This window comes from Tiliqua scincoides, chromosome 4 (assembly GCF_035046505.1).
Source record: "Tiliqua scincoides isolate rTilSci1 chromosome 4, rTilSci1.hap2, whole genome shotgun sequence".
NCBI classification, from domain to species: domain Eukaryota; kingdom Metazoa; phylum Chordata; class Lepidosauria; order Squamata; family Scincidae; genus Tiliqua; species Tiliqua scincoides.
The window spans coordinates 134,656,375-134,679,900 of record NC_089824.1 but is presented as its reverse complement, the minus strand read 5'-3'; the positions used below and the strand labels follow the sequence as shown (position 1 = coordinate 134,679,900).

The 23,526-nt window shown below is 43.4% G+C and overlaps 2 protein-coding genes across 3 annotated transcripts in view; one reads left to right on the top strand and one right to left on the bottom strand.

Moving 5' to 3' along the window:
• The window catches only part of PALMD (palmdelphin), a 71,313-nt gene that overhangs the window by 29,623 nt on the left and 18,164 nt on the right, over positions 1-23,526 (bottom strand). The window contains exon 2 of one of the 2 annotated variants that reach the window (XM_066623374.1): positions 2,136-2,181. In XM_066623374.1, coding sequence (XP_066479471.1) covers positions 2,136-2,180 — 45 coding nt within the window. In that variant the 5' untranslated portion in view covers position 2,181. Of the gene's footprint in view, positions 1-1,573; positions 1,648-2,135; positions 2,182-23,526 lie in introns of those variants that run through there. The other variant, XM_066623375.1, reaches the window with a different exon arrangement.
• On the top strand, positions 14,408-18,390 carry LOC136648450 (zinc finger protein 436-like). Its single transcript, XM_066624561.1, has 3 exons — positions 14,408-14,431; positions 15,711-15,837; positions 17,636-18,390. The coding sequence occupies exons 1-3, from the start codon at positions 14,408-14,410 to the stop codon at positions 18,388-18,390; spliced, it is 906 nt and encodes a 301-aa protein (XP_066480658.1).

Below are 23,526 nucleotides of genomic sequence, written 5' to 3'. Positions count from 1 at the left end.
TCACCAGTTAATTGATGAACTCACATTTCTTATCACTAAAAGACCATGCAGGAAGTAATCCTTCAAAAGCAGCTAACTGGCACATATGAAATAACGGCCTCCAAAACACCCACTTAAGGGTTTAGTAACACAGTATTTTCTCTGCAACTGTAATAATAAGGAACCATCCAAGATCAACAGGCCAGACTGTTGTCTCCAGTAAAATGGAGAACAAGAAATCTGGACAAACTTCTTCAAACCTACTTTCTCTACTCTTTCTAGGGTGCTTGAACATGTCTCTCCCCCCTCCATATTGCAAACAATCCTTCATGAGAAACTGTCTCTTAGAACACCCATGCAATGTAACCTTCCTAACTTTCTGAGATCCCTCCTCAAAATTCAACTTTCCTGTGAAGCTTTTGACACAGCCCTGTAGTCCCCCTACTCTACCATATACGCATATGGAACGAATGCCTATTTCTCCCAAGCTTAACTTTTCCTCCATCCCTTTCTGTCTTGTTCTCTGCTGTGTCAAAGTTTAGATTGTAAGCCTCTTGGGGCAGGGACTTGTTCTCTTGTGCTTTGCAAAGTTTTCATCTCATCTCATTTTATTTTTTTCCATGCAAATCACTTCAAGAACTTGTTTTGGTTGAAAAGCAGTGTATAAATGTTCATATTAACAATATGAATTATACAATAGACATAACAATGGTAATAAAAATAATGAATCATGCAAACGGATCATGCTATATAAATAATAGCAGATTATAAAATGTGCTTTATGAGGAAACAAAATCCTTTTATTGAAAATATTTTTTTTTATAAAAAGAAAAAAAGCCAAACATGTAGCAACATTAGTAAGGTAAGAAAAGCAGTGTTTTTCCTCTACCTTGCCACGGATATGAATATACTTCTATGTTTTTTGTAGGTCAATATTAAGAGGGACCCTGGCAGCCTTTCATATGCCCACAAAATGATTAGCCTATACATATTTTATCAGCCCACTTGATCACACATTCTTATGTGGTTCAGTTGTGGCAAGGTGATGGCCACAAAAAAGGATCCAGCTCTCTTCCAGTGAACAAAGGTTTCCTGTCTTGTCACATGTAGATTGTTATTCACCACAGGCCACTGAGTGTCTGTATTTACAAGTCTGGCCATGGGGTCTAGTAATGACATCAGTTCACAGGACGTCTTGCTGGCTATGCATGGTTGGACAAAAGAAAGTCTGGAACAAGGGACTGAAAGTGGTTACTCCTTAACTTTGAGATTTTCCAATTTCCATCCCTTGGTTAACTACATCTGGGACACATTGAGAGCAGTGGGAAGACACATGAACTAAATCCAGTGGAAAGAAGACTTTTCAGGCTTTTCTGACATGTCTAACCTTAGAAGAATCCTGATCACTGCATCTTGACACAACAGCCAATTGTAGATCTGTCTTTAACAGAAGCGAAGCCCTCCTCTTACTTAAACAAACTGGTCCACTGGCTATACCTTTCCATGCCACAACAGCGTAAGGGTTACCTCAGGGCAGCAGGGAGTTGGAGTTAACATTTATTGTTTGCTTCCCACCCCCCATCATTGCACTCACCTCCTCCCTCTTTTGAGGTAGCCTCCCTTCAATGCTCGGCGTACACTATGTTCTTTATGAATATCCTGACTGTGAGGTGAACTGATTTGCATCTCACTGATTAGCCTCTCTTTGCTTCCGCTTTTTCACATCAACAATAAACCAATATTCAACCAGCAAAGGTTCTGCCACCCTGGTAACTTTGTCCCTTCACTTCATGTGGGGGAACTGCTTTCATTTCAGCTCTCTTTCCTTGTTTTTTGACCCAGTGTCCTTCAGTTGCATACAAGCATTGTCACTGAGCCACTCGGTCTTTGTGACAGCCTTGTGGATGTGCGATATAAAGCATAGCATGATGTCTGCTGCCTTCAGCGCCTGGAACCTGTCAACTCATGTGCATGCAGAAAATGCAATTCACCCTCAGAATTATGGTGAACATCCAAAGTTGGTCACTGACTGAACCAAACCAAGTAAGCACAGGAACAAAGGATTCCAGGCAGCGCAGGGATAAGTTCCAACATCCCTCGAAGCAGCTTTGGAAAGGATTTTTAAACATAGATATATAATTACTGCGAGCACTTACTGTTATAGCCTGAAATCTTTCCTTCAGCAGTTCGGCTTCTTCCATTCTAGAAATCAAACACACACAGAGAGGCTGTGAAAGCTACAAGGAGATACACATAGGCTCCTGTGAGGAGGAGGAGAGTTACAGAACAGACGCTTCAGGATGGGTTATGATCTAATTCCACAGAGGAAAGGAGGCAGAATTCCCGACTTCGGAGCTTCACTGAACAGACCAGCAAGACGACTCAGACAGACACATGTAATGAGGGTGTGCTGGGGAGGCAGCCGTCCAGCATACTGGCATGAGTTGACTGACAAGTCTGAACGGCGGAGCACAAGCTTTTTTCCTTCTGCAGCTGCCAATTCTTTGTTGCAATACGCACATTTGGCATGCCATAGATTAACTGTTAACTGCCCAAAGCATTTTCTCTCCTCCTGCCAGCTAAGAGAACACAAATCATACTTGCCTGTTTTACAACCTGTGCCACGACAGGGTTTCATTAAGCAACAACGTGGAATATAAACCGCCGGCATCTTTAACCCATGCCTGTCCTTTAATGTTCATTAAGATACAACAACAATGTTGTTGGCATCCTTCAGTCTCGGAAGACTATGGTGTCACGCTCTGAATGGTGGTTCTGGAACAGAGTGTCCTCTCCAGTGCGTGAAGCCTGGGTAAAGTAGGTATGGAGGATTGGCTGTTACCCATGCAGCAAATTCCCCCTCTCCACATCGCTGAAATGGTCCAATGGAAAGGCAGAGGCCAATACGGTTGGTTCCAGCGGCGTCGCAGGAGTTGCCAGAGCGTGACTGTGTTCAGCCATGAACTGCCTCAGAGACTCTGGCTCCGGGTTTTGCCTTGAGGTTGACTCCTGAAGCCTTTTCCATAACTGGATGTAGCCACAAGGCAGTGGAGGTTTGGGATCAGAGTTTTCCTTCTCTCAGATGAGCTGCCTTCCCAGGCTGACGAGTCCCATCTACCCGGTGGCTGTTTAGTCGCCTTTTATGACAAGTACAGCCAAACTGAGGGCCTATTCTTATACCCCAGCCCCCAGGGGGTACAATAACAATAACGACAATTAATAAGTATTTCAATAGCACATGTCAAAGTGTTTGACATAGCAACCCTCACAACAGCAGCCCTGAAAGGTAAAGGCTGCATAACTGTCCCCATACTGAGGAGAGGGCCTGAAGGCTGAGGGAAGAGTGTAGGGCCATTTAGTTTGCCACTGAGGTAAAATATAAAATAGAAGCTCCTGGCTCACACTCCTTGTTCAGCACTATACCAGATGGAGTCATTCAAGCAGTGTTTTACATTTATTAATTTTTAAAAACATTTGACAATACACACATATACACAGAGGGGGAGGGAGGGGGACAAAGAGGGAAAGAGAACAGGTGATGTTTTAAAACAAAATAATTCATTGAGGGGTGAGAGTTGGGGGAGACCAAAATAGTCAAATACAGGTTGACCTGATGTTCATATTGCTCATTTGCTGGTTTTGAAAGTTACATATCCTGTAAACTAGGATATGAAACTATATATTGTCTTCATACAGAGTGTTAATTCAGCATGATTAAGGTTTTGATCCAGCTTTGGGATGTCCTCGAGCCAGACACCCTCAGTGGGCCCACTTAACTGGAAATGGGTAGAGTGTCTCTTGGGCACTTCATTCTCCAATGAGAATGGTAGCACTGGTGGAGGATCAAATACCCTTGACAAATACCCAGCTTTGTCTCCATTTGGCACTGGAAATGATTTGATCAATTAGAAAAATACTTGTGTTTTTTTTTTTTTTAAATATGTTTAGTTTTCATACTTTTAGGCATGAGTGAACTTTTGTCCACATCTTTATAGTGAAAGTGATTTTACAATGCTAAGAAATTAAGCAAGTTTTGTTCCTTTTCAGTTAAAAGGGCAAACATTCTAAAAGTACAGACCAAACTTACAAAACAGGTAGAACTGCCAAAAATAATATCTTCTTGTTGAAAGAAGAATGATAGCTCTCTTAGAAATGGGGTCACATTGAGATGTTATGTGAGATGGAATTGTTTCATATTTTAACATTATAATCTCTGTAAGTATGCCCTAACTATACTCTGTAAGTATATCCTCTTTTGTTTGCAAAAGATGTAGGATTCTATAGGTAAATTTACCATTTTTATAGACCAGCAAATGGTTCACCTGTTGATTTTTTATATGTGTTAAATGCTCAGAGCCTTCACCCACCACAAAAAGGCTCTGCTGCAAATACCACATTTGAACTTTGTATTGTACGGTATTGATGTTGAAATTATAATGACCAATTACTAATGACTACAAATGCAAGAACAGTGTTAATTCCTATCTTGCGTCCCAGTCCTGTCCCCTGCCACTTGCACCAATGGCAGCAGCACCATTGAAGTGTGTGCTACATCCTATGGTGAGGTGGCAATCAGGCCTCCTCAGAGTAGGGGAACTTTTGTTACCACCAAATAAATCCCTGTTGCCTTATGGGTCTACTTGAATTTGTGCCAGCTCAGGCTGGAGCAAGTCCAAGTGAACCCAAGGGGGCATGCCAAGGCCGGCAAGGGGGTGCCTCATAGCATATAGCCTTTGTCTCCTATAACTGCCCCTGTCCACTCTGACACTTCCTGGTGGTCCTGATCCTGCTCTGATCCTTCCCCCTTTACTCCCTCTCTCTGCCCACTGTCTACCCCCTGCACCAATGTGGGTGGTGGTGGGGGGGGGGGCAAGACAAGCCGCTCTTACATGGCCACTCTGTTTGCAGCAGTGCCCAGCAGCGCAAGACAGTGCATTGCATTTTGTGATGCCACAGACTGGGCTGCACTGCCAGAATGTGAGTTCCAGCAGCATTGATGAGGGATGGAATCAGGCAGTTAATATAGCTGCTTTAAATTTATTTTGGTTTTCGATGTACAGAATTTCATTTTGAGAGCTGATTACAAGAATGTATTATTACAGTATTCATCAGATCTTAAAAAAACAAACACCATTTTAAAATATTGTGTAAGTACTGAATTGCTATTTTCATCTTAGAGAATGCTATTTCTCCAACCAGTTATATTACTTAAGTTGAACCTCTGTTGCAAAGTCACTGAAAAAGAATGTCCTAATAATTAGACACAGTTGTCTTCCTTGTAACTCTATGCCAAAGCTTTTGGCCTATCCATCGGTGGCCATACTGAACAGCTGGTGTTTTATCTTCCAAAACAACTTTTTAGGTATTTGAAAACTCCTGCTTTGTCTCCCACCCCCAGGCTTTCCCGAGTTTGATTGAGCCTAAACTAAGTAGCTGAATAACCTTGGGTCCAATTAGAAACGTAACAAACAAACAAACAAACACCACCACCACCACCACCCCAGAAATCATGAGGAACGGATATGGTTTGATATTGCCTTTTTGAAGGGGGAGTGGGTGAATTATTTATAGGTACATCCAATTTTTACATGTTAGAAGTTTCTGTTATGACTCCATAGTTGATTATTTAGTGGATGAAATGTATAGCAGTTATCAAAACCTGCTTGCCTCTTCTCACAGATAATTTTAAATCCCCAGCAAACAAGTTCTAGAGTCTAGACCAGGGGTCTCCAAACCCCGGCCCAGGGGCCAGATGCGGCCCGCAGCAAGCCTCTTTCCGGCCCATGGCCAACCTCTTGTCTCCTGAAAGCCACTGGCCCACTCAACTGAACATGACCAGAACTGTGCTCTGATTGTGTCTGGAGGGTGTTCTGAGGGCCAGAGAGGTTGAATGAATGAGCCCATTCATTCATTTATTCACTCATCTAAGTTCCATCTCTAATTTATTTATTTAAATTTTATATTTAAACTTTTTTTTCCAGCCCTCCACACCATGCCAGATATTCGATGCAGCCCTCTGGCCAAAAAGTTTGGAGAACCCTAGTTTAGACCATGCATCTCAATGGAGACTGAAGCACTGCTCTCTGCCTCCAGTTCATTTCCCCCTTGAATCCTGAACTTTGAGCCCCTGCATGTATTAATCAGGGAAGACAGTTTCCTCGTCACAGAGGGAATGAGGGAGAATTTATATAGGAATTTATTTGTTTTAATGTGCACCATCTAGTACAGGGGTGCTCAAACTTTCAACTTTAGGGATGCTGGACCTTTAACAAGTGTATAGAAGAGAGAATTTCAGCAGGTGCAGCTTGTCATCTGTGGGATGACAAGTTGCACCTGCTGCAATTCTCTCTTCTATACACTTGTTAAAGGTCCAGCATCCCTAAAGTTGAAAGTTTGAGCACCCCTGATCTAGTAAGATGGCAAAGTATAATTTGATATGTTTTGGACCTCAAAATATGATTCCTGTCTAAGGGTTCATGTTGTATAGTTCATCTTTTGCAATATACAGAATTGGGAACTGAGGTGTTCTTATATGATCATATCCACTTGTCTGCAGTCTATTGCATGATTCCTCACCTCACTTTAGAAAGGGAGCTCAAACAGTTGACCAACAGTGCAATCCTATGCATGTTTACTCAGAAGTAAGTCCCACTGCATTCAAGGGTGGGGGCTTCCCAGTGGGCTTACTCCCAGGAAAGTGTGGATAAGATTGTAACCCAAATAACCTTGGAGTGAGCATTCACTTCCTCCAGTAGCTTGGCCATTTATATCACTCTACCAAATGATGACGAGGACTTTACCTTTCATAGTGGCAGATTGTAAGCTAAAATGACCAACGGCATAGGATCAGGGCCACTATGACTTGAGATGACCGTGCTCTGATTTCATGTAATATTTTTATGCCATCATTTTCATGTGCTGTTTCTTATGAATGCAGCTCTATGTGGCAATGGCTCATAATTACCATTCAGATGTATTACTGTACTCTACAGATGTATTAGTGTAGTCCACTGCAGTGGTTCCCAAACCTTTTAGCATCAGGACCCACTTTTTATAATCACACTCTATTAAGACCCACCTAGGTTTACAAGACTTTAAAAAAAATCTAGAAAAAATAACATTTTTACTTATTTACATGTAATAATAACAAGAAAAAAAGATGCTCCAACATTTATCTCCCTATATTTGTACATGCTTGCAAACTTCAGGAGCTCTTTGAAGGGCAATTCTGATTTTTGGAAAGGGTTTGAGGCAAATAGTTATCTTCCATCACCTGCGTTTTATTTGGAGGCTCTGCTCAGCTGCTACAGGACTAATCAAAAATCAGGTCACAACCTACCAGTGGGTCCTGACCCACAGTTTGGGAACCACTGCTCTACTGCATTAAGACCACATGTTTTAATGCTAAATGCATTCAGGAGACCTTGCATCCAAATCCATTTGCAGAGGACTGCAAACTAAGAGCTATGTTGTGGTTTCCCAAGTGAGCAAACATTCACTTAAAAAAAAGGCAAAAAAGTTCTTTAAATATTTGTCTCATCTAAACAATGCTGGGTAGAGTTCTTCCTTCAACAGATAGGGTATTTTTTCATATACACTAATCCCATTCTGCACTGGATTTGCATTGCAAAGGAGAAATGGTCCAGCTGTCATTTTGTCTGGCTTTCAGTTAGCTTTGTCCGTGACAGTGCTATAACCAAGATATCACATTCTGATAGCTCAGAAATGTCCAACAGCCACGCTATGTGCAAGATTCCTGGAAGAGGGTTTGTGAGATTTAACAATGAAAATAGTTTCTTTGGCAGCTATTTTGCCAAGCCTACTGTAAATCAAAGATCTACTTAGAGGGCAAACTTATTTGTATCTACACAGAAGGAAGCCCCATTGAGTCCACTGGGACTGAGTCCCACATAAGTGTGTAGAGGATTTCAGTTTTAGAAATCTCTTTCAACCTACAATTTCTATGGCAGATTGTGAGCAAACGTCTTGACTCAGCAGATACTGACTTATGAAAACAGAATCTGTAGTCATTTGACCTGGCATGCTGATTGCATTCTTTTGGGTCTACTCCCCCCCCCCCCACATGTTTCATTTATTCATTTCCATTTGATAATGGATTTTACCATCAGAGACTGCTTTCACAGTGCAATACCAGAGCAAATATTGAAACAAATGTACTAGTAAGTGGATAGGAATTTGAGAGACCAGATAACCTTGATTTTTTTTAGAAATCATGTTAGTTTTTTGTGCAACACTAGCAGCTGGAAATGAATATGGATCCTGTAGCCCAGAAAGTTTCGCTCCTAAAGCCAATTTTAAATAGCAGCACAGACTAATCCCAGTGCATGAGAATTGCACCAGCTGTCTCTTCACCCACATCATTTTACATCTTCTAAGACAGCATTTCTCCAGATCTTGTTAGCTGTGGCGCATGTGTTCTCCTGAATTAAAACTGGAGGCGGATTTCATCATTGCACTCAAAAAGATTGACTTTCTCAGAGTGTTAAAGAATAAGAATTACTCACTCTCAGAGCAGGACAATCCCTGTGTTTCTGCATGAGTTCTTGTTTTTGTCATGCCTTTGGCTTGGGAAAAAAGCAATATCAGAGCAGTGACTCACTCAGAACCACAACAGGCAATCGCCTCTGGTAATTTTGCTATTTTGTCTGCATTGGGAGTAATTTAATGATCCAACCACATTTGAATTGCACACATGTGCCTCCAGTATAGAGGCAATTATAATTAATTAAAGAGAGGCAAGGCTAGAGCAGTAAGTCATTCAGAGATGCAGACAGGCAGCCTCCTCTGTGACTAGTTGCCATGGGCTTTAATTATTTTATTTCTCTAGGTACACTGGCAATTTTCTCTTAGTCTTGGGGCATGATTTTTCTAAAATATCCTCCTTCAAGGTGATGATCGGCTATCCCCCCATTCCCTGGCATTGGGCTTACAAAATAATAAACTAGCCCCCCCCCCCAATCAAATCCCCTCTTCTGCCCACTCACCTGCTTCCCTCTTCCCCATGAATGTACTTTTCTTACTGTTCTGGTGGGATGGTATGTCTTGCTCTCCATCTTCTCTGATGCCTGGTATACTCCTGTGTATGTTAGAAACAAGCAGCACTGAGAATTGAGTTTCCCCAGTGCTACTGATGTGGGTGTCAGGTATCAGAAGGAGAAGGTGGGGAAAGAGATCCTTCCATTACTTTGTCACCACCAGAGCAGTAAGAAAAGCAATGAGCTGGGAGAGAGACTGGGGCAAGGAGTGGGTGAATGGATGGGAGCAGGCTTAGGTTACTTTTGGGCTTGGATTAAAACCCAAGCTGGAGAAGAACCGTTGGAGTAATAATGTTTACCGTGCATCATAGTGCGTCTTCTAAGCCCGCCAGCAGCAGTAAGACCAGTTCATGGTGTTAACTGTTAGGAAGAATTGTGTTTTAAAATAATCGTTGATTGCAAAGGACCTTTGCTTAGTATGCCACTGCTAGTCTTTCTACTAACCCCAGACATCACAAGCCTGCCATATTATTCAATAACAGTTGCTGGCCATCTGGAAGCCATATGCTCAAGTATCTCATCCTGTCATTAGCATGCAACAATGTGGATCCTTTTTAAAAACTTGCCTGACTTTCCTCACCTGGTATGGCACACTGATACAATGCCCCAAATGCAATGCCCCAAATGCAAAAGGGTGAGAAGTCAAACTTTGGATTCAGAGGCAAGTAGTGGGTTCCAAATAAGATTCTACAGATGGGACACTTCTCAAAAATAAGATTCAAAAATACTTTAAGTTTAGCAGGATAAAGAAGACATGGCCTAAGAAAGAAGAGGCAAATGAATGTTGGCATTTAAATGAAATACGTTAGTGATTATGAAACACCTGAAGCAAGATTCTTGGTTAGACAACAATCCACTGTGGGAATGGACTTCATGAGCTGTGAGGGTGCCTATGTGCCTACAAGACCCCAGATCAGTCAACCCTGCCCCTGATCAGAGCAGCTTGAACAGCCGTCTGTTCTGTTCCTGGGTCCTCACAGCCCACATATATAGGATGCACCAAGGGAAGCCTGGCAACATCACCCCCTCCCAGGTCAAGCAACCCCAAGTGGATGAGTCAGGAAAGCCTCAAGTGAGTTTGCATCCCAGTTTCTATATGTGGAATAGCTACAGAAGAGGGTACCCTGTCCCTGACTCACTATGTATTATGCATTACTATCCTATGCATTACTCAGAAGTAAGTGCCATTAGAATCAATGGGGCTTACTTCCAGGAAAGTGTGGCTAGGATTGGGCTGCCACAGTGTACTATTCTGAGGTCTGCCAGATGATGTAGTTTGCATCATGGCCGCCTTTTTGAGAGAGATTGACTGACAAATGCCCTCTCTCTCTGCCTTCCTCTCATTTCCTGCACTGTCTTACCAGCACTGGTGGGCATCCTCTGGTTGCTGGTGCATGAATCTGGCTGCTTGCTGCTTGCTGTGGTGGCCCGGCCGCATTGAATAGCACTTTGCATTTTTTGACAGCTATATTGTTATTGTTAACAGTATTTATATACCACTTTTCAACAGAAAGTTCACAAAGCGGTTTACAGAGAAAAATCAAATGGCTAATGGCTCCCTGTCCCAAGAGGGCTCACAATCTAAAAAGATGCAAAAGAACACCAGCAGACAGCCACTAGAAAAGACACTAGTGGGGTGAGGAGGGCTAGTTACTCTCCCCCTGCTAAATAAAAGAGGAGCACCCACTTGAAAAAGTGCCTCTTACCCAGTTACCTTACATTATACTGCCAGAATGAGTTCTGCTGGCATAAGGCCCTAATAGTATTGGGTTGAAACTTCATTTAATCTAGATGCTAATATAGGTTGTTAAGCAACAGAAAAGGCTGTTCTTAATATCATTTATGTAATGGGAACATTAATGAAGAATAAACAAATCTTTCCATGGAATGGGAAAGTAATTTCCTTTAATAAGGGAAAAGCAATTTGGTTATTCGGCAGTGGTTGGCTTCTCAACTGGTATAACCTGGCAGTGTTCCCTGGGTGAGTAAATGTTAATACCTAAGCAGTTCACAGCAGCAGAATTTCTGGCACTTACATCTGGATAAAATGACATTTTAAAATGACTCATCACACTTTGTCCAATTCAGCTGATGAAATGATTTCACTTTGAGTAAAGCTTTCTGCTTTTTGATTTGCACAAGCCTGAGTGTGGAAAAGAGAGTGCAGCATTTTTTATGAAACAGTCAAAACATTTCACACAGAAGCAACTTAACTTTTCTGTAAAATGTCTGTGACCTCCTGCCTGAGTGTCTTTATACTTCACAGAGCAGTCAAACGCTGAACCATTTGGACTTCAGTGTTGACTTCAGTAAAGTTAAATGGGTGTAAATACCTAGGTGTGAGTAGAGATGATGTTAGAACCCTAGATCCACAGAAGGATGTGCAAGGCACCCCTTGAGACAAGTGGCAATTAATATAATAATTCTTTTGCTTCTCTCAGAATTTCCCAGATGCTTTGCCCAATCAGGAAATTCAACCCCAGCATTTGCTCTAGGCGAAATTGCGTAGCAGCTCTAGATGAGAGCCTTTCATTGCCAGAAGGCTTATGGGACAATGCATGTATAACATGTATAACAAGATTTCTTAGGGGAAAGACAGGGCTGAAGGGAACCAGGACTGATCAATAGCTTTCCTGGCTGCAAACTCCAAGATCTCCTTGGCAGAGGGAAAAAGTGCTTTGAAACTTATGGTCTGAGCCATTGTTTTTCAAACTGCGAGGTGTGGCTCCCTGGGGAGGCACCACGAACGCACAGGGGAGGTGCGGGATATCTTCTCGCAGCGATACAGTCATACCACCGTTCCTGGGCAGAATGCAAGCCCCTCCATCTTCTGCGCTTTTTATTAAAGCAGAAGAAACGGGGGTTGCTCAGCTGCTCCCCCTGAGAGGGACTGTGAGAGTGGCTGCTGCCCGCCCTCTTCTCCCTTTGAGGCTGCTGCCATGTTGTTTCCAAAGCTCTTCGACTCCAACCTCCAGCTGGCAAATACCGAGTATGCTCAGTTTGCAGTCCTTGCCCTTGCTGACCATCAGAAAGAAACCCTCCTTGATCCTTGTCTGGTTGGTTCCTAGTTCCCAACCTGGGATCATTTCTCATCAAAGTGAAATCTCTCTTTTCAACCCCCCTCCTTCTTCCACTCCCCCCTTTCAATCTCCAAACCTTCCCGCTTTCCTCCCCCTCCCCAAATAAAACACTTCCTATTTTACCAGTCACCAGGGGTCTTAAAGTTGTTTCCATGCAGTTGGCAAAGGGGCAGAAGACAGACAAGCACACACTTTACTTGGCCAAGAGCAGAAAAGGGTACTGTTTGTAAAGTGATTTATTAATCTTATTATTTGACTGAAGAGGAGAGGCTGTATTTTTAAAGTGATGAATCTTGCTATTTGAAGGGAATACGTATCAGCCATTGATGAAGTGATTGCCAGCCCAATCCTATCCACACTTACCTGGGAGTAAGCCCCTTTGACTCTAATGGGACTTACTTCTGAGTAGACGTGCATAGAATTGGGCTGTGCATCTCCTAGTATAGGAGACAATTATTAACAGTATTAGTCTCCTAACCAAACCCTTATCAGCTCTGATATGTTTTCATGGTCTTTTCCCCATCAGCTGCTGGAAGAATTTAATTTAATTAAATTAATAAAGGGTTCAATCCTATCCAAGGAGAATGGGAGAAATGAGTAGTTGGATTGGGGTCCACAGCAGGTGTGTGTGTGTGTGTGTAATGTTGGTCAGACTGGTTGTTCACAAAGTTCATTTGATAAAACAATTCTATTGGTATGCTTACAAAGTTGAAAAAAATGGGTCTTTCTGGACCAGACAAAATCTACCTACTCCAGCATCCTTTCTCCAACAGCAGCTGATCACTTATAAAGCATGTTTATTGCTGTGTATTAATAATATATTTTTAAGATCTGCATTTAATTAATGATGTGATTAATATAATTAATATTAATATAGTTAATATTTGTGGCCACTTCCTGTTTAATGATGTCACTTCCAGCCCTCAGAAACATGATGGGGAGTCATGGCCAACAGCCATGGGGGTGAAGGGAGCTACTGGCCAGAAAAGTTTGAGAACCACTGGTCTGAGCAATGGAATGAATGACAGTTTGTGCAGCGGGGAGAAAAAGATTTGTTAATGAGGTTTGTGGGAGGACTGGGCCCAGGGACTATATTTCCTAGCAGACCCTGCTGTGACCTGGGACTCTGATCCTGAAAAGGGGAAGGCCTTGCAAGAGGGCTGGATAAAGAAGGGGATCAGAAGGCCTGAGCTCAGCTAGAGATGGAAGGTCTGGGAGCAGGTGGGTGAAGGCCCTGGGAGGAATGGAAGCGGCAGGTTTCTGATTGCAGAGAGAGAGAGAGAGAGAGAGAGAGAGAGAGAGAGAGAGAGCTGTGGCTGGGTGGGTGCATGGGCTGCATTTGGGGAAACCCAGAAAAGAAGGGCCTGCTGGACTCTTTCTGCACCTGGGAAATGAGGCCTGGATTGGACTGGCAGTCACAAAAGCCTGTGTAATGACCTGGTGCAGCCCCATTGGGTTCTGATCACCCCCCTCCCAGGGATTGCCAGTCCCCCCCCATCTTGCCTGACCTATTAAACAATCTGTTCTCATGAGCCAGATATCCAGATGATTGCTGTAAACAGCCCCCTCCCCAGTGTTAGTGCAGAGAGGTCAAGCCCCTCTCCCAACCCTCCTCCTAGGCAAGACTGTGGTTGTGTTCATTGTTTTGGTTAGAACAGGGGGTCAGATGTAAAGCCCTGTGGACCAAGTGTGGCCCCTGGAAGCAATTTATCCAGCCCCCCTTATAATTGGGCTCTTGTAACTTGTTAATTGGATTCTCTCATATCTTAATAATATGAACCAGATTTGCAAATTTTCTCTTCTGTCATTTGCAGCTAATGAATTTCTATGCAAGAACAAAGTGCTTGTTTCTGGCCATCCTCTGCTTCATGATGTCACTTTCTGCTTAATGATGTCACTCTCTGTGTTATGATGTTACCTCTGGCCCTCTGCAGGCATCATAAATGCTAACTTTGGCCTTCTGTAGGAAACAAGTTTGACATCCCTGTTCTAGCTAATGTTAGCTTTTAGCAATCAGGACTAACATCAGCTTCTAGCTAATGTAAGTTAGCTTCAGCCCATCAGCACTGATGTTAGTTAGCTTCTAGTCATCAGGAGTTAAGACTATTAGGCTAATAGCCATGATGTTCTCTGAATCTCCCTCTCCAGCCATCACCTCAAATAGTGGAAAGGAATTCAAGCATGTAAACAAAGCAGAAATACAAGGTTAAAAAACTTATCCAGGTCTCCTTCCTGACAGGTAGTAGAAAAATTGAATCAAAGCAAGTGAAACCAAACTGTTTCGGAACAGAAATGGCTGCTGCTCATTTAGACCAGGTAAGGGGGATTTGTTGCTTGGGCTTCTCCTCCTGTAACTTTCCAACCGCAGCCTTTTTGTCTCTGTCTGCACTATATATTCTTGTTTCCTTCTTACTACCCCCCCATCATGCTCTCCTTTTCCTGTACCCTAAAGTCATTCTTCTCTAGGGTTTTTCTACCTCCTTCTAGCTTACTTTCCTTAGGGCTCCACTGTGTGTACATGTTGGTGGTCATAGTCCCCCTGTATAGTTTAAGAGTGAGTATGTCAGAATTGTGAATCCCAGTTGAAATCCCATTTTTTGGTTCTTAAGCACTTTCAGTAAACTTTGGTACACCTTAATTCTTGCCAAAAGTACATAGACTGGCCATTATCTTCAATAAAAGATCCTTGCACACCTCTGCTTTCCCTCCTGTGTATGCATGTTACATGTGTTTGTAATGTTACATGTGCTTGTATGTTTCCAGCACTATGTTACTGCTGGCAACATAGTGCAAGGGCTTGAGTGGGCAGATTCCCACCTGGGCAAGCCTCTGCCATGGCCAGAGCCAGTAGAAAGTGATGTCACATTTTTGAAAGAGGGAAAACTGATGGGGATTATAAGGTGTGAAAGCAACTTTAAAAAGTACAGGTATCCCCCGCTTTCTGATGGTTTGTTTTCTGATGATCTGCTCTTTCCGCACATTTTTAATTATACCTGGAAGTCATTCATTCAACACATGCTCCACTCTTTCAACCTCTTTCTGTTGTTCTAAAAGCTAAAATTACCCTTCCCATATTGATTTGCATATGACATGGAAGGGGGGGAGAGAGAGAGAGAGAGAGTGAGAGAGAGAGAGAGAGAGAGAGAGAGAGAGATGCCTGAAAAAGCATCGGAAACAACATTTGTACACTAAAAAAAGACCAGGTTCCGTTTCTGCTTTTCACCACTGCTTCAGTCCCTAACCTGTGAAATGAGTGGGGGACTCCTGTACAATGTTCTCAGTCCTGGGTATGCTTTCCTGGGAATATGCCCTGCACTAGAGGTTACTTCTGGGCTTGTGGTGTCAGTTTGGAAGCTGAAATGGAAGGAAAGGATTCTTTGAGCCTCCTTTCAGGGAACTTGGGAATCTTCATTGGAACTAGAAGCCCAAAAGATGGAAATGTGGAGTTGAGATGGAATGCGTGTGAGAATGTGACTTCAAATTTAGAAATGTTTTGTTCTTTCATGGAAACTGGAATACCATCTCCCTTTGGATTGCAGTTCTGGCCTAGGCAGGTCCATTGTAGCTAATAGGTCATTTCTCCTTTTTCTTTAAGGGCCCGATTTCATTTGCAGAGGTAGCTCTGTATTTCAGCAAAGAAGAGTGGGCTCGGCTGAGTCCATTCCAGAGGCGACTCTATAAAGAAGTCATGATGGACAATCATGAAAATGTTACCTTTGTAGGTAAGGAGGATCCTTTGACCTTTGATAGATGGCTCAGGTAGGAACCTCTGCTCCATTGGAGGTTACCAAGGGAGTTAGTGGCCAGGCTGCATGACCTGGGCATGGCTGCTGCGACGGCTGGTGACCCCACATCTTCCCCTTCTGGCCAGCCCAGATCTGGGTCTCTTGATGAGGAGGGTAGCCCCAACCTGGAGTAATGGTACCAAAAATGAACTGAAAGTTCCTTGGCTGCCCTTTGGAGGAAGTGGATGTGGTTTGGGAAGCATTGCCCCCTGTGTCTGTGTGTAGGACCTACCTGGGAGAGAAACAACCCAAGTATTCATAAATACTTAAGTATTTATGCATAAATAGTGAAATGGCATTCTTCAGGTCCAGTGTTCGCTTATGAAACTTAGGTGCATGACTTTGAAACTGAACTGATAACAGGAGGCCTCAGATCCCAGAGGCCTCTTTTCATGCACCATGTGCAGGATGACAAAAACATCACAGTGGCATTCCTGGTGATGGATCAGGAGATTCACCACTGCATATGCCCAGTTGGATTGGGCTGTTTGACAAGGAACTTTCTGATAGCTCTGCTCCTCTTCTTCTTCCCTCTTTTTCTTGGTCTGCTGTCTTGGGATTTCCCAGCAGACTGTCAGTCTTCTCCCTCCCTTTGCCATAGCAACTCCAGACTCTTTAGCCTGCAATCCTTTACGATTGTGCTCTGGTATCTGCTGGGGTTCTGTTCTAGACTACCCCATGGATACCTGAAACTGTGGATACTGGAGATACCTTTTAAAATGATAGGGGAACATTTTAAAAAGCTTGGTAAAACAAGGTTTTAAAAAAGGTTCCTGTGTCTTTTTAAGAGATACAGTATCCACGGATAACTGAAACCATGGATACCAAATCCGTGAATACTGGGGCATGCCTGACACAATTTCCTGGGAGTAAACTCCATTGAACACAAGGGGACTAACTTCTGAGTAGATATGCATAGGATTGTGCCCTTAGTTAGATTAACCCTTTTTCTTGTTTTTCCATATGTATGTGTGTGGATTAGATGATGATGTCATTTTATATAGGCAGGAATAGTTTTATTTACCTAGATGATTTTTGAATAATTGTACTGACCTATAAACAGCAAGTGGCAATTGCTTGTAGTTATTAAGAGCTGTATCATTTTTTTTTTTTGGTATCTTATATCAGTGTTATATATTTTTTTTTCTGGGAACAATGTTAGGGCCCCTCTCCTTACACTTGCCAAACCACCTGGAGCACTGCTATCACCACCATCCTTATATAGGCATTGAGTGTCTTGTATATGCATTGTCCCTGCTGTGACATCTAGACAAGTGGTGTACTGCTACAAACCAGACACCAACCCCACAGGAAACAACCCTGCCTGTAGATGGACCACAAATGTGTCATGAGACTACTTATGGATCTTCCAAGGCAGAACTCCTGGCTGCCTGGGTGACAGGTATACTGGGGAGTGGGTTTTGGGCTGAAAAGGGGCAACATACCTGTATGGGAGACCCCAGTATAAGGGGTTCAGTCAGTGCCAATAATGAGGTAGTAGTGACAGGATGGAAGACTGAGGGCTCTATTTTCATAGCCATCTGCTACTTGGTCTGGATCCTTAGCCAGTGATAAGAGAGAACATGGGAGGGTGCAGCCATGCTTCACAGATCCCAGTTAGACACCCTGCTCCTCCTGATTCAGGGAAACCTGGAGTAATGGACATCACTCTTCCTCAGCTAGCTGCAGCTTCTTCCTTTGGTCTCTTACTGCATTTCTTTATTTCTTTCAACAGCATCAGTTTGGGTCCAGATGGGAAGAGAGAAGGAGCAGATTCAGTCTTCTCAGCAAAAATCCAACACAGGGGAGAAGCCCTTTCAGCACCAGGAGTGTGGAATGACTTTCACTTGGGGTGGTCATCTTAGAATCCATCATAGAACCCACACAGGGGAGAAACCCTATGAGTGCCAGGAGTGTGGAAAGGCCTTCAGTCGGAGTGATCATCTTAAAAGCCATCATAGAACCCACACAGGGAAGAAACCCTATGAATGTCAGGAGTGTGGAAAGGCCTTCAGTCAGAGTGGTAATCTTATAAGCCATCATAGAACCCACACAGGGGAGAAACCCTATGAGTGCCAGGAGTGTGGAATGACTTTCAGTCAGGGTGGTCATCTTATACGCCATCATAGAACCCACACAGGTGAGAAACCCTATAAGTGCCAGGAGTGTGGAAAGAGCTTCAGTGACAGCAGCCAACTTAAATGCCATCACAGAACCCACACAGGGGAGAAGCCTTATAAGTGCCAGGCATGTGGAAAGAACTTCAGAGACAGCAGCAACGTTGTACACCATTACAGAACCCACACAGGGGAGAAGCCCTATAAGTGCCAGGAGTGTGGAAAGAGCTTCAGTGACAGCAGTCAACTTAAACGCCATCACAGAACCCAAACGGGGGAGAAGCCCAATAAGTGCCAGGAGTGTGGAGAGGCCTTCAGTCAGAATGGTCAGCTTATTAGCCACAAGAGAACCCACTCAGGAGAGAAGCCTTAGATGTCTTAGGAGTGTTAAAACTGGTTTTCAGTCAGTCAACAAAAGTTGAGTGCCTTGTTTGCATCAAATAAGTGATGTTTGAAAAATTCTTGCACTTTTGCAGCGTTCATTTGAAATGTAGATGAAGTGTCTTGCTTGTTCTTGTTTTTCTAAAAATAAAATGGGTCAAAATTGCCAGTTATTGTTTGCTAGAGTCTATGAACTGGGCTTTGCCAGTCATTGTCCAAGTTGGGGTCCAGCACGAATCACTGTGATACAGTGAACCCTCAATTTAACAGACTTTGATTAAACCAACTTCAGAAGTCGATTTCACAGATTTCAAAAATGGGCACTATCTTCTCCGTTGAAAACTAGTTGTATATATTTTGCAGATGCATGTCTCCATTTACTTCAGGGTATTTGGATTTAATTGACTTTCAGCACGAACTTTCACCCCTTCCTATTATTTCATTCAATTGAGGGTTCACTGTACTACCAATTTGTTTTCCTTATTAGGATCTATCTGTATGACTGAAATTCCCCGCACTTAAGGGGGAATTGAACTTGTTGCCTGACCACCCCTTCCTGAGGGCCATAACCCGACCTGAAGGCATCATCCACTGCCTGACCAATCCCTTAAAGCAGTGTTTCTCAAACTGTGGGTTGGGAGCCACTAGGTGTGTCGTGAGCCAGTTTCAGGTGGGTTGTGTAACTTCTACCACAGCCGCCATTGAAAATATGGGAAGATGAGATGCTGGAAAAGGAGAGGGAGGTGTGATTATTTTGCTTGTGTTGAGGTTGTGGATGGGTTTTGTTTTTTTTCCTTTCTGATTCACTTTGCTGTTGAAAAATGGCTGAGAAATAATCCAACTTATTGCTGCAGGCTCTGCATCATGATGATTGCACTTCTAGCTTGATGATGTCAGTTCTGGCCATGACATTACTTCCAGGTTAATGACATCACTTCTGGTGGGTCCCAGACAGATCGTCATTCCAGAAAGTGGGTCCCAGTGCTAAAAAGTTTGAGAACCGCTGATGTAAAGAAAGGAGCTCCATCAAAAGACTGGCAGTTGGTGGATGACAGTTACTGAGTGACAGTTGAGAAATGAACCTACGAGGAACATTAGTATAATATAGACTGTGACAGACACTCATGCTAATAGCTCATAATAAATTTTAGTATTTTCTGATTGTTTATTTGCTTTGAGGCTCATGGAGAAGAAAGAGAGGCATAAGACCGGGACCTCGTTGCCAATGCTGTGCCTCTGGCCCCATATGGCCATGCGCCATGACCCATGAAACTCTGTTTTCAATCCGGGTTGTTTGTTAGAAAAAAGTTTTTAAAAATATCTGGGCATTATTTCACCTTTAGCTGACCAGTTTGGTTCCTTTCAGATCTAGGCAAAGAAAAGATAAAGGGAGCTTCTTTTCTCTATTAGAAGATAGATCCTGGCTCACTAGCATTTCCTCATTTGCTATCCAGAGCCTTAATTTTTAAAATTAGTAGGTGAAGCTTTTCATGACATAGAGATAAGAATGGTCAGGTTGAAAAAAGTTGCCAATTCTAGTTGCCAATCAAAGCCCAAAGTAACAATGTGCTGTATCTCATGTTTAGGATCTTTACGTGGTCGAAGAGATTAAAATGAGCTCTAGGGCTGCAATCCTATGCATACTTCTCTATGAATATGGACTACTACTGAACTCAATTGGATTTTCTTCTGAACAAGCATACCTAGGACTGGGCTGTAAAATGGGCAGGCTTAAAATAGAGGCAGCTACTTTTTGTAAAACTCCAAGCCCAAATTTGTTTGTATTCAGCTAATTTGGGAATCTTGATGCTGAGTGAAACCAGGTGCCAATTTCTCTGAGCAAAGTTGATGAACGTTTAGTATTATGGATACAATCCTGTTCTCTAGAATACAATCCTATTGGGCACTACTGCAGCCAGAATGAGGGTTCTGACAGTGGTAGCGTCTTTACAGCTGTCACAAATGGTGCTCTGGTAGCATGCAAAACTGCACACTTCTGGAACACTGCTAGAGAGGCTGGAGTGGCCCTGGGTGCAGCAGCAGGGCGAGGAAGGCCTGCTGACTGAGGAAGTTAGTGAGGAGGGCAGAATGGGGAGGGGAGAATGAAACAGGGCAGAATGAGCGTGTGTGGGAGACATCAGAGGTGGGAGGAGGTGGCACCCAACTTGGGCAACTTGCACCAGATGCTATCCCCTTCCTAGGCTTCCAATATGCCCCCTTTGTCTCCTCAGCCTTGCACCAGCTAAAGAGCTGGTGCAGGTCCAAGGAGACTCATTGGTACCTGGGAGGCTTAAGGTAAGGGGAAATATTTTCCCTTTCCCCTCCCAAGCCTCCAGACATGCCCCTACCACAAACTGTTTTGGCTGCTGAAATCTCATTGAATGGTTTTTAAGCACAGGATTGTAGCCAATGCTTGCTGGAAAGGAATTAGCCCTGGTTTTGAGGGAAATGCATATTGGTGCATTAGAACTGTACCTTCTGGATAAAAGGAGTGCAGTTCTGGGGATTATAGCTAGCAATAACATTGATCTACAGGGTGAGTGTGAGGCAAAAATTAAGGGATACAGTGCTAATCAAGAACTGGACATCAGGTGCAGTTACCTTAATATTTCAGTTTAAATGCTACATGGATCTAACTGTTTTTATTTTTACCTCAGTGTCAGGCAAATGGTTTTGAAACCTTGGACTAGATTATTGTAACTTGCTCTTTCTAACAGCAGGCATCCTTTAACGTCATCCAGGGCCAGTGGCTGAGGATCATGCTGGCAGATAATTGTGTCTGAGCAAGCAGCATGTTTTGTTTGTCTTTCTCCTTGGACAAGAAGTTCTACGCCCTGAACTTCTGGAAGAAAGGCTTTCCGTAGTTACGCTGACCTAGGTGGAACACCCTTTCCTATTTCTATTCTCACCCACCGTTTCAGATCTTTTAAGATGAAAAAAAAACACCCCTGTTTAGCAGTGCTCTGGTTTGCTCTATAAATGACAATTGGCTTTTTAAAAAAGCAGCTGCGGCATGTAACAGTTTTATGAAAGTCATCTGTAACTTGCGTAAAAGATATGCAGTTTAAAAATGGCATTCATACTTACAAAAGCTTTGCTGTTATCCTCATTCTATAGATAATCATAACTTTAAAAAGACCAGCTAATAAGGGCAGAACTGCACACTATGAGATTTCTAAGTAGTGTGTGAACTAGTCTTTTGCTTTTCATATAATGGCTAGTGTTCATGTTTAACTGTGCCCAATGCACATAAACTGCTAGCGCACCAAATCATTAATTTGTGTTGAATATCTGCTTCTAGGTAAGGTGTTTCAAGGGCAAGTTCAGAAAACACCCAAAAAAGATATTAGCAGCCAATGGTGAATTGGGGATTGGCATAACAGAAGATACACGGCTTCTGCCCACCCATTGATTCTCATTCTCTTTCCTCACGCATCTCCATATTTGCGCTATCATTCTCTGCTGCTATTTGGACAACCTATCTTGTATCTCAGCGGTTTCAACCCTGTTCATCTCATGGCACACTGTTAAGGTGCTAAAATTGTCAAGGCACACCATCAGCATTTTATCAATTGACAAGGCCCCCCATGCTGCTGGTGGGGGCTCACATCCCATACTAGACCTCCTCCAAACCCCTGCAGCACACTTGTGGACCATTCACAGCACACCAATGTGTGCTGGTTGAAAGTCACGGTACACTGGTTGAAAATCATTTCTCTGTCTGTTAGCGGATACTGTGAGAAGTGGAATGAGGTGGGAAGAGAGAATCTCAAGCATTTCCTAAATGTGCAATAATGTGGATATGTGGGGCAGAACAGTAAGACCTGGTCCAAATGAGGATTGCTTTTATCAAACACAATAGTCGTGAGTTTGGCAACTTCTGATATAAGGTGTTACAACACTCAGCCTTCACTATATCACTGAGGTCCCAATGCTAACTTATCCCTCCCCATTGATGCAGCCCATCAATGACACAGTCATGGAGATTTCTTCAAGGGAACTTTTGTTCTTTTACTGCAGGACAAGCCTCTGTTGCTCCAATGGATCTCCTTGTATCTGCACCAGCTCTTTTGTTGGCAAAAGTCTGGGGAAAGAAAGGTAGAGGGAAGAGATCAGGGCTAGGATCTGGCACAGATGCCACAGAGATCTGCCCACTCCCTCTCCCATTCTGCCTCCCTTCTGCCCAGACTCTCTCCATTCCTTCCCTCCCTGATCCTTTCTGCCCACTCCCAGCCTCTCTTCACCCCACCTTACCTTTGCTGCCAGAGGTTGCTGGCAGCAACAGTGGGCCTCCAGCACCTTTGCATTTTGTGAGTATGCCCCCCCAAATGGCCATCATACCACCCTATGGCCATTTACAACAGCAGAACTGCGTTCCACTGTCATGAAAGGCAGCCTAATCCTAGATAGGTGTGGGCTGTGAGAGAAGGGTTATACAAACGTCCAGATGTATCCCTGCTTGTCTACATGTCAGACATGAGTGGCATCAGAAGTTGGCAGGGTTGAAATTCACTATCAAGCTGCATGGCCCTCATCCTTGCTAATGTGGCCTTGGTTATGAAATGATGTGAAAATGCCAAAGTGGAGGAATAGTTCTGAATCTTTTGAATATGCATGCATGAGTTTGATCTGTCTTTGCCTCCATCCCAGTCCCAATTTTTTTCTGGAGAAGCAGAAGTTTTCTTGAATTCCCAGGGACTGCCTATATAGCTTGGGTCTGCTCTTTCCCTTCTAGTTCAAACAAAGAACTAGTTCAGAGCCACTCATCTATTTCCCACCATGTAGTACCTTCTGCTGTATTTTATGTAGTTACTCCTATATCAGAGCAATGCAACACTCGGGAGCAAGCTAGCATATGGATGTCCCCTGGCCTAGCAGCACCACACCTGTGCATGAAGAGAGTAAGTCTGTGCCGGCCCAGGCAAGCCAGCCCAGGGAACTGGGAAGGCATGTTGGAAGTAGGGAGGAAGCATTTTTAGGCAGGGGGAGGGCAGCCTAGATCAGACACACCGGATCCTAACCCCCAGTCCTGGCCCGACCAGCATTGCATGGACTCATTCGCACCCATGAAATTGCAGGTGCAGATCTGAGCAGCCTCTTAGGGCAGGCTGGCATGCAACACAGGGTA